The following is an 11,046-nucleotide window of genomic DNA, read 5'->3' as shown; positions in this document are numbered from 1 at the left end:
GGGGGGGGGGCTTAGCGAACAGTCACCTCTACCAGCTCCTCTGCCGCTCGTTCTGTGTCCCTCTGCAGAGTCCATTTTACAAAGTCTTTGTGTCTTGTGTTTTGACTTCAGGCTCCACCAGCGAATAAGCCTTTTTTTTTACTCTGACAGGAAAGTTATGGAAATGAAGTAAAGTTGAAGTATTTGACTTGCTCGGTGCCTCAGACAGTCTGGCACACACTGTTCCAGCTGTCAGACACTCACAAGCTGATTGCCTTCAGCCACTTGTCAGAAAAGAGTTTGGTGGGAGTTATTTTTCTAAGTATTAGCTGGTATTGTTTTAGCCGGTATCGCTGAGCTGATCTCAGGTCTGGGCGAAGGAGAGCACACTGATCCCATCCTGTTGAGGGACGTGGCTTTGGTCATTCCCTCGCTGCCCACCGTGGACAGAGGGAAGCTCTCGTAGCTCTCCGCTGCCCGGCCGCCGCACTGGCAGCGCTGCAGCGTCACCTTAAGCTCCCGCTGGAAGTTGCTGTTGAGAAAGCCGTAGACCACAGGGTTGATGCAGGTGGAGGCCATTGCTGTCAGGTGGCAAGCGGAGAAGACAGCGTCGTGCTGGCAGTCGGGGAGCGCCTGGTGGTGCCAGTCAAACAGCGTGTTGAAGACGTTGAGCGGCAGCCAGCACAGAGCGAAGGCTATGACGATGGCCAACAGCATGACGTTAATCCTCTGAGCTCCACGAGTCCGTCTGCTGCCCTCCAACATGTCCCTGCACAGCACAGCATGAAGCCTACTGTCAGACAATCCACTGTGAAGTATCACACCCATCCGCAGGCACACTTATGGACAATGTGATTATAGATAGTGTTACCGAAAAAACGTCTTATACACAAAGAAAAGCACAAACTCTCTCTCTCTCTCTCTTTCTCTCTCTCTCTCGCTCTCGCTCTCGCTCTCTCTCTCTCTCTCTCTCTCTCTCTCTCTCTCTCAGGTGTTCCTACTAAAGTGATTAGTGAGTGTTTAAGGGTCAGTGACAAAAAAGCGTTGGTTAAAAAAACTAGTTTTAAAAGCAGCATCAGGTTTGTTAAAATGTACATTTAGTATTTTTGTTGGTTTTATATCATTTGAAATGACATTTGCACCATTTTTTACCAAAAGTAAGACTGGATGCTCCTGAAAATGTCAAATGGTGTAACCACAAAAGAATGATATTACATATTTTATCACCTACAGTGTATTTAAGTGGACTTATACTAATAATGACTTTCCCCAGATGAAATGTAATATTTAGGACAATTGTATTCCATTACCTTTATTTAATATAAAAGTTATAATGTAAGATCATGCCAAACTAGTTGATATGGTGTTTTATTGAGAATTTACTGTTTTTAAGCAAGTTGAATTATTTGGTACAAAGTTTTTATGGTTACACCACTTAGACATTTTTGCCATAATCCTCTAATATATTCTCTCAAAATGGATTAAAAGCAGAAATTTGCTGGGTCCACAATAAAAGAATGTGTAAGTTATTAATACGTTTATTTTCACATTTTAACCCTTTAAATTTGACTAAACCACATGGACACTGAAAATGGCCCTTATACACAGTAAGATTGCTACTAATGATTATTTTCATTATATTAATTAAGCTGCAGATTATTTTCTCAATGTATGAGTTAATTGCTACAGACTGTTATAATTGGGTCAAGGTGACATTTTCATATATGTTGTTTTGATTGATGATGATCAGTTTACCGTCACATACGACAATGAAAAGCCATAAATCATCACTTATACATAGTGCCTTGAGATTCATTCTGTTGTTATTTGGTACAATATGAATGAAATTGAAATTGAAACATATGAAAAGCTGAAATTGCTGTTTTGGCATTTTTTTTGCTTATAAAATGATTAAAAGTGATTATCAGATTAGATTGTTGTTCGTCTGAATGATTAATTGACGAGATTTTGCAGCTCTGATACACATCATACACACACACACACACACACACACACACACACACACACACACACACACACACACACACACACACACACACACACACACTCACACACACACACACAAACACACACACACACAGTCACCTTCACCAGTAATGTAGGTCAGTCTGTGTGTAGCCTGAGAGACGAAACGCTCGTTAAGTTTATTCCTTAACAAGCTCAGATGAGAATATTAACATTTATATGAACTTAGATCTTCCTTCATCTGGATTTCACCGGCGCGGACAGTCAGAGGACACACAGGGTTTATAGAGATTATAGTAAGAAAATCAGCCTGAAGTCGACCCTCACTCTCAGCGAAATTACACACTTGTCAGTTTTTACACTTCGTTTAAATGGAGTGAGAGATAAAGATTATAGATTTACATCCACTTTTCTGCCAGATGGATGGAAAGTTAGACATGCCTTAACCCTCCTGTTGTCCTCGAGTCAAGGAAGAAAGGGAGGAAGAAGGAAGGAAAGGAGGGAGGAAGGAAGGGAGGAAAAGAAAGAAGGAAGGGAGGAAGGAAAGGAAAGAAGGAAGGAAGGTAGGAGGGAGGGAGGAAAGAAGGAAGGAGGGGAGGAAGGAAAGGAAGGAAGGAAGGACGGAGGAAAGAAGGAAGGGAGGAAGGTAGGAGGGAGGGAGGGAGAAAGGAAAAGAGGAAGGGAGGAAGAAGGGAAGGAAGGAAGGAAGGACAGAGGAAAGAGGGAAGGAAGGAAGGTAGGAGGAAGGAAGGAAAGAAGGAAGGGAGGAAGGTAGGGGGGAAGAAAGAAAGAGAGAAGGAGGGAGGGAAGGAAAGTAGGACGGAGGGAGGAAAGAAGGAAGGATGGAAGGGAGGAAAGAAAGAAAGAATAGTCAAAACAGACGGGGTCAATTTGACACAAAAACACTAATGGAAAGTCACAATTATTAAATAGTATGTTACTATTACATCAGTAACTCAAATTTGGTGTAAAGTATTTCAACTTTTACAAAGTTTACATCAAAGGAGACTCAGATGTGTTGATGCTGATGTAATTCCAACATTTTTATCCACTCATATCTTCTCTCATCTGCACTGCAGCAGCTGGATATTCACAGACACTTAACTTAGATTTAAAGTGATGAAATTAAACCCCTTTCCACCACTCTCTGGATGACAAAAGCATCTTTGAGAGAGAGACGAGTACCAACCTGCGTCGTCTCAGGCGTAGGAAGATCCTCAGGTAGCAGAGCAGCACCAGCAGCAGAGGGAGGCAGTACTGGAAGAGCAGCAGCGAGGTGGTGTAGGCCAGACGATGCTTATCTGACGGCCACAGCTCCATGCAGATCAAATGGTCCCTGATGCACAAAACCGACAAAACAAGACACAAGATTTATTGAGAAGGAAAAGTGAATAACAGCATGATAAATGACGTCTCTCTAGTCCTCCGATCAATCAAAGTGCTTTACAATACATGCAATCATTCAACTATTCACACACACACACACACGTTTCATTCAATCACATTAAAATGATCAGCATCTAAAATAACAAATTATGAACATTTTGTTCTGCTTTGCTTCGTTCAACTTTCAGCTTGATGATTGAGGTCAAAATGACCCGAAAAGATTATGAAATGTTAAAATGTTGTTTTTAAAGAAGTCATTTGTAACCCTAAAAAAAATTATTATTTCATCAGATTCATTAAGATAAATAGATAAATAATTTATTTCAGTTTAATCAGTGCAATAAGAATATCTGGTATATAACCAGTCAATACCGATATTACTCTGTAACTGTAAATAATGTCAATAATGTCACGACTATTTTACTACATATTTTTCTTACTATTATTGTTCTTATAGTTTTTTTTTGTACTTAGTATTTATTGTTCTCTATTCTTTTTAAAAAAATTGCTGCTCTTATATTCTTTTACTGTCCACTTGCTGTTGTGATAATGCACATTTCCCCATTGTGGGATAGATAGATAGATAGATAGATAGATAGATAGATAGATAGATAGATAGATAGATAGATAGATAGATAGATAGATAGATAGATAGATAGATAGATAGATAGATAGATAGATAGATAGATAGATAGATAGATGGATGGATGGATGGATGGATGGATGGATGGATGGATGGATGGATGGATAGATAGATAGATAGATAGATAGATAGATAGATAGATAGATAGATAGATAGATAGATAGATAGATAGATACTTTATTAAGGCGTCCAGTAGCCCATATTAAGTCAGGTCATACATTCAGTCATTCCTCTCCTACAGATGTCATAAATCTAGATGGGGACAAACGACGTCTTCAACCTGCTGTTGAACATCTTCCTCTGTCCAGTTAAAGTGCTGTGCAGACGGTTGGCGGTCACAGTCCGATTTGTTCACTTTATCAACTTTTAGCACTCAATTATTATCTCATTTGCACCGAAAAACAAAAAAAAAAGAAGAAGTTTAAACCCCCCCCAAAACATGTCATTTTATGTTCTTTACATGAAGTTGTTACAAATTACATGCGAGTCCTACTTTGTGTGTACTAAATACACAATACTGAAATGTGTGTAAATGGTATTGTTTCCTCTTGATCTTCTGTTGGAGACAGACTGAAGGAAAAATAGATAAATAATTAAATTAAATAAAAATGGGGATATGTATTGATGAAGCCTCTTGCTTTATTTATTGATGCCAACCTCTCCTTCCTTATATATTTGTTTGCTGTTTGATTTGTTTTCCTTGTTTTGAAGTGTGTGTAATGTATTTGTTTTGTATTGTATGTTATAATAATATAAACTTCCATGTGAAGTCGGCATCTTCTCCAATTATCCCACACAGCCGACTCTGAAGACGAGTTTTCCCACAGGACTCGAACGCGCCACAGCAAGACAAATGTCAGTCAGAGAGCAGCGAAACGCCTCCAATCAGCTGCAGCGAAGCGCAAAGACTCCGTATGATGATTGAAAATTGAAGATGCAGGATTGATGAAGAGGAAAAAGCTCCACAGAGATTAACTCTCAAAGCAGGCGGATAATAATACACTAAACATACAATTACCACACACACTCCTGCTCGTGTCACTGTGTTTTCCTGACCACAGAAATGACTTTGAAGTAGTTTTTTACTACTGAAACACACACACACACACACACACACACATACACACACGCACGCACACACACACACACACACACACACACACACACACGCACACACACACACACACACACACACACACACACACACACACACAATGTTATACAGTATATGAGAAGAAACAACAGACCACCAGCAGCAAACATCATCGTGAAATTAAATGAGATAATAATCCAACTGTTTTGACTGTTCTTTCCTTCCTCCTTTCCTTCTTTCCTTCCTCCATCCCCCTTTCTTCCTTCCTTCTGTCCTTCCTTCTTCCCTCCCTCCTTCTTTCCTTCCCTTTTTCCTTCCATTCCTTCCTCCCTCCTTCTCTCTTTATTTCCTTCCTCTCTCTTTCCTCCCTTCCTTCTTTCCTTCCTCCATCCCCCTTTCTTCCTTTCTTCCTTCTTCCTCCTTTCCTTCCTTCTTCCTCCCTTCTTTCCATCCTTCCCCCCTCCTTTCCTTCCTTCTTCCTCCCTTCCTTCCTTGACTGGGGAACAACAGGAGGGTTAAAACAGCTTTAACACACACACACACACACACACACACACATACACGTTGCTGTTGGCTGTGTTACAGTGTGACTCTGCTAATCTCATAATTATGTTCTTTTTTTTTTCTTTTTTTTCCTCATTTAAAGTGGAACCGTTTCTTCTTGTTTGGCATTGGCTTGTAATCTGTCTGCCTTGTTGATGCTGGAGGAATATTAACTTTACTTTATCACTCTGCTTATTATTATAACAACGAGGCCGCGCTCGCTCTACACTAAAACGGCCCCAAAAAAAGAGGGGAAATGTAAATTGTGAATTAAGCTGTACTGACATCTTCCCAAAAACTTTATTAACACTCTCCCAGCTTAAGAAAACAACAATAGAAACATCTTCTCTGCTCAAATAAGCAGAACTTCAAAGAAAGCTGCACTCTGCTACTTTTTTTTTGCTTGAAACTGAGCAAAGACGCAGAGGAAATGTTTGTTCTTATATTAAAAATATAAATATACATCATCTGAAATATACTGTTGATGGTTTAGTCACATTTGTCATTACTTTATGTTAAGTTCTGTATATTAACCCTCCTGTTGTCCTCGAGTCAAGGAAGGAAGGGAGGAAGAAAGAAGGAAAGGAGGGAGGAAGGAAGGATGGAAGAAAGGAAGAAGGAAGGAAAAGAGGGAGGAAGGAAGGAAGAAGGAAGGAAAAGAGGGAGGAAGGAAGGGGGGAAGAAGGGAGGAAATGAGGGAGGAAGGAAGGAAAAGAGGGAGGAAGGGAGAAAGAAGGAAGGAAAAGAGGGAGGAAGGGAAGGAAGAAAAGGAGGAAGAAGGAAGGAAAAGATGGAGGAAGGAAGGAAGGAAGAAAGGAAGAAGGAAGGAAAAGAGGGAGGAAGGAAGGAAGAAGGAAGGAAAAGAGGGAGGAAGGAAGGAAGAAGGGAGGAAAAGAGGGAGGAAGGAAGGAAGGAAGGGAGGAAGAAGGAAGGAAAAGAGGGAGGAAGGGAGAAAGAAGGAAGGAAAAGAGGGAGGAAGGAAGGAAAAGAGGAAGAAGGAAGGAAAAGAGGAAGGAAGAAGGAAGGAAAGGAGGGAGGAAGGAAGAACGGAAAGGAAGAAAGAAGAAGGAAGGAAAGGAGAGAGGAAGGAAGGACGAAAGGAGGGAGGAAAGAAAGAGAGGAGGGAAGGAGGGTAAAGGAAAAGAGGATCGGAGGAAGGAAGGAAGGAAGGAAGGAAGCTAGGGGGAGGAAAGAAAGAGAGAAGGAGGGAAGGAGGAAAAAAGGAAGAGAGGAAGGGAAGGAAAGGAAGGAAGGAAGGGAGGAAAGAGAGAGGAAGGAAAGAAAGAGAGAAGGAGGGAGGGAAGAAGGACAGACGGAAGGAAAGAAGGAATGAAGGAAGGAAGGAAGGGAGGAAAGAAGGAACAGTCAAAACAGACGGGGTCAATTTGACCCGAGAAGACGACACGAAGGTTAAATGAGACTAAATGACTACAGTAAATGTGTTTTTTGCTTTATTTAGTTATTATAGATATTATGCTTACATGAGTTCAATAAAGCCAATTATTTAGATGTGACTGCAGGCAGTGAAACAATAAATCCTCTGTGATAATTAACTTGACATGATTTATATATACTCTAATCTAATCAAGCCCACTGGATTACTGGAAATCTAGGTTTTCTATAAAACAAACCATTATTCTCTCTTATTTTCACTCCTCATTCCCAATCAACTTCTGATCTTCTAACTTGAGATAACTGACTGATTCAGATTACCTCTTATCAGGGTAACCCTAGATGGTTTATTATAGTAAAGTTATAATATGTATTATGTGTATATTAGATATTATTTATAGGTTATTATGTAATGGTTTTACTGGTCCTGCTTTAGATTAAGAAGAGTTTTGACTCTTTTCATAACAATAAAAACGTCTCGACACATTCGATGGAGCTCGTTGTAAACACTGATTTGTAAACTAAGGCCTGATACTGGATTTTATGGATATTAGGGAGTAAAAAAGTTCTGATATCAATATATCGGCCAATAATCTTACAGAATATATACATAAACAACAATTAGTGTGGTGATCCCTCAAATGTGGTTATTAAACACAAAGATATGTAATGAAGGATGTAATATTGAACAGTTTAATAATAAACTTTACTGTATAAAACGACATCAGTGGACTGAAAAAGTGAATTACACTGAGAATTTAATAATTAGAACTATATATAAAACATATACATATATATATACACACTCCACTCACTCTGTACAGTATGCATGAGTGTATTTTCTTTACCTCACTATGTAAATCCCACATATATTTATTTCCAGTTTACTGTATATTTATTTTATTTATTGTTGATTCTATTGTTAGTACACTTTCACCTTCACGTTGCTTTTTTCCAATGCACTGATGTTCCAATTTGAATTTCTCCCAAAGGGGATCAATAAAGACATCGGCACTTATCAGACAACATAAACACTGATACTGATATATCTGTGATAGGTTAATAATATCTGCTGACCGATGTATAAGTCAGACTTTATTCCAAACAATCTGAATGCATTAACTCGGACTCTGTGAGTAATCTATCATCAGTTTGCTGTTAGATCCGGACTATATCCTGTTGCTGTGATGAGAGATTTAACCTTCGTGTCGTCCTCCCGGGTCAAACTGACTTCAGAAAAAAAAAACTACAAAAAACACGAATAAATTGCAAAACAAGACCTTTCTTAGCCCTCCCTAAAAGAAAAACCCCCAACAAAAACAAACATTGATTCCCTGCATAAATGTTTAATGCTCCATCGAAGTCTGTTTTGACTGTTCCTTCTTTCCTCCCTTCCTTCCTCCTGTCTGTCCTTCCTCCATCCCCCTTCCTTTCCTTCCTTCTTCCTTCCTCCCTTCCTCCCTCCTTTCCTTCCTCCTTCCTTCCTTCCTTTCCTTCCTCCCTCCTTTCCTTCCTTCCCTCCTTCCTTTCCTTCCCTCTTCCTTCCTCCCTTCATTCCTCCCTCCCTTCCTCCTTTCCTTCCTTCTTCCTCCCTTCCTTCCTCCTTTCCTTCCTTCTTCCTCCCTTCCATCCTTCCTTCTTCCTCCCTTCCTTCCTTCCTTCCTTCCTTCCTTCTTCCTCCCTTCCTTTCTTGACTAGAGGACAACAGGAGGGTTAAATACTTAATGAAGTAAATGAAGCTGAGATGTAGGTGTGTATAAGTCACAGACTGTAGATGAAACATTGCCGTCCCTCCTGCCGCTCTGTGAAGACTAATAAACATATTTAATGAAGTGAAAAGATGCGACACGCTGCAACATGTTGTTGTTGGAAACTTGTTGACGGGTTTGTAAAACTGTGAATCCCTGAGTGACACTCAGTGATGTGTGAATGATATTTATGGATAAAACTCCTTAATTATCACATTACAGGATCTGACTTAATCAAATTCAAACGTGTACATGTACTGACGCACATATCAATCTTCATTAGATAAAAAAGAAAAGAAAGTGTGGTTAACTGAACAAGGCAAAGGGTTTGATTTTAAACTGAAGGCAGAGGAACGTCGCTTTTTCAAAATGTCAAGTTACAACGAATTCAAACTAATAAGTAATTTATTTGAATTGGTTTGAAGACAACCGGTTACAGTAACGTGTCAGAGATATTAGTGTGTGACGCAATGATCTGGAGCTTAACTACATTTATCCAGTGACTGACATGAAACCAGGGTCAGTGACAAATACGTTTTGGCAAGATGAGTAATTCAAAAATCTGTTAAAACTAGTTTTAAAAGCAGCATCAGGTTTGTTAAAATGTACATTTAGTATTTTTGTTGGTTTTATATCATTTGAAATGATATTTGCACCTTTTTTTTTTACCAAAAGTAAGACTGAATGCTCCTGAAAATGTCAAATGGTGTAACCACAAAAGAATGAAAAATATTACATATTTTATCCAAGAAATAAAGAAAGAAAAACAAGGGAGAAGAGAAAGAAAGGAGGAAGAAAGAAAGAAAGAAAGAAAGAAAGAAAGAAAGAAAGAAAGAAAGAAAGAAAGAAAGAAAGAAAGAAAGCAGTCAGCTTCCTGATCTCCATGCTTCCCCAGATGAAATGTAATATGTAGAACAATTGTATTCCATTACCTTTATTTAATATAAAAAGTTATAATGTAAGATCATGCCAAACTAGTTGATATGGTGTTTTATTGAGAATATACTGTTTTTAAGCAAGTTGAATTATTTGGTACAAAGTTTTTATGGTTACACCACTTAGACATTTTTGCCATAATGCTCTAATATATTCTCTCAAAATGGATTAAAAGATTTGATGCTGGGTCCACAAAAAAAGAATGTGTGCATGTTATTCATACGTTTATTTTCACATTTTAACCCCTTTAAATTTAAACTAAACCACATGGACATTTTTTGGGTGAATTGTCATGTGCAGTAATATATTAGTCCACATCCTGCTGCCGGGATTGATCAGTGTAAAGTTGCTTTTTACAAAGTTGGCAAACAGTCTGATGTTTGTTAGTAATTTGATCTCTGATATAAACCCCAAATTAACATCCAAGTTTCTGTCACGTTGGGATTATCCAATCAGCTCGGCTTTGCTCGCTACTAGCTTCGTTTACTGACAGGTCAAAGAGCTTTCTGATGGATCACATGGTAAACTACTTCAAACGGTCTGTTGCACTTACAGACTCTAAATTTCTAAATTTGAGCAGTCAGATCAATTTTTATTTGTATAACTTGGACAACAACAAATCCCAAATTAGCCTCAGGAGGCTTTACAGCATCCTCTGTCCTCACTCCATCGATTTCAATGAGGAACAAAAACTCCCCAAAAAAACCTTTTTAATATGGAAAAATGGAAGAAACCACAGTAAGAGGAAGGAAGGAAAGAAGGACAGAGGAAGGAAGGAAGGAAGGAAGGAAGGAAGGAAGGAAGGAAGGAAGGAAGGAAGGAAGGAAGTGAGGAAAGAAGTATGGAAGGAGGAGGGAGCATAGGAAGAAGGAAGGAAAAATTAAAGAAAGTGAGGAAGGAAGGAAGGAAGGAAAGAAGGAAGGAAGGAAGGAAGGAAGGAAGGAAGGAAGGAAGGAAGGAAGGAAGGAAGGAAGGAAGGAAGGAAGGAAAAGATGGGGGTCAATTTGACCCGGGAGGACAACAGGAGGGTTAAAAATGCTGGGTTTGATTCTTGTGTGGGATGGCTCATGACTCTTCCAGTGACTCTCTGACCAATCAGAGGCCGGCAGTCTGTTGACGTCACATTTAGTATCGGCTTGGCTCGCTTGGAACCTCGGCAGAGCAGATACTAAAAAAGCACCAGGTACCAGGTACTATCCCTGATGGTAGTCAGTAGTGCTAGAACTGTATAGTGGAAAAGCACCATGATCTCACCTGAACGGGTTGGCGGGCAGGCTGATGTTCTGGAAGGGATCATTGGTGAGGATGTTGAAGGAGAGGAAAGGCAGAGAGATGAAGCA

The 11,046-nt window shown here is 39.5% G+C and overlaps 1 protein-coding gene across 1 annotated transcript in view; it reads right to left on the bottom strand.

The window, feature by feature from the left end:
• Positions 1-297: 297 nt before the first annotated feature.
• The window catches only part of npy8ar (neuropeptide Y receptor Y8a), a 14,857-nt gene continuing 4,108 nt past the window's right edge, over positions 298-11,046 (bottom strand). The window contains exons 2-4 of the mRNA XM_062434961.1: positions 10,961-11,046; positions 3,155-3,301; positions 298-748 (exon numbers count right to left, since the gene is read on the bottom strand). The exon at positions 10,961-11,046 is cut by the window's right edge and continues 156 nt beyond it. Coding sequence (XP_062290945.1) covers positions 298-748; positions 3,155-3,301; positions 10,961-11,046 — 684 coding nt within the window. The remainder of the gene's footprint in view (positions 749-3,154; positions 3,302-10,960) is intronic.

Source organism: Scomber scombrus, chromosome 15 (assembly GCF_963691925.1).
Source record: "Scomber scombrus chromosome 15, fScoSco1.1, whole genome shotgun sequence".
In the NCBI taxonomy this organism is placed as follows: domain Eukaryota; kingdom Metazoa; phylum Chordata; class Actinopteri; order Scombriformes; family Scombridae; genus Scomber; species Scomber scombrus.
The sequence above is the reverse complement of the archived record's forward strand: the minus strand, read 5'-3'. Positions and strand labels throughout refer to the sequence as shown.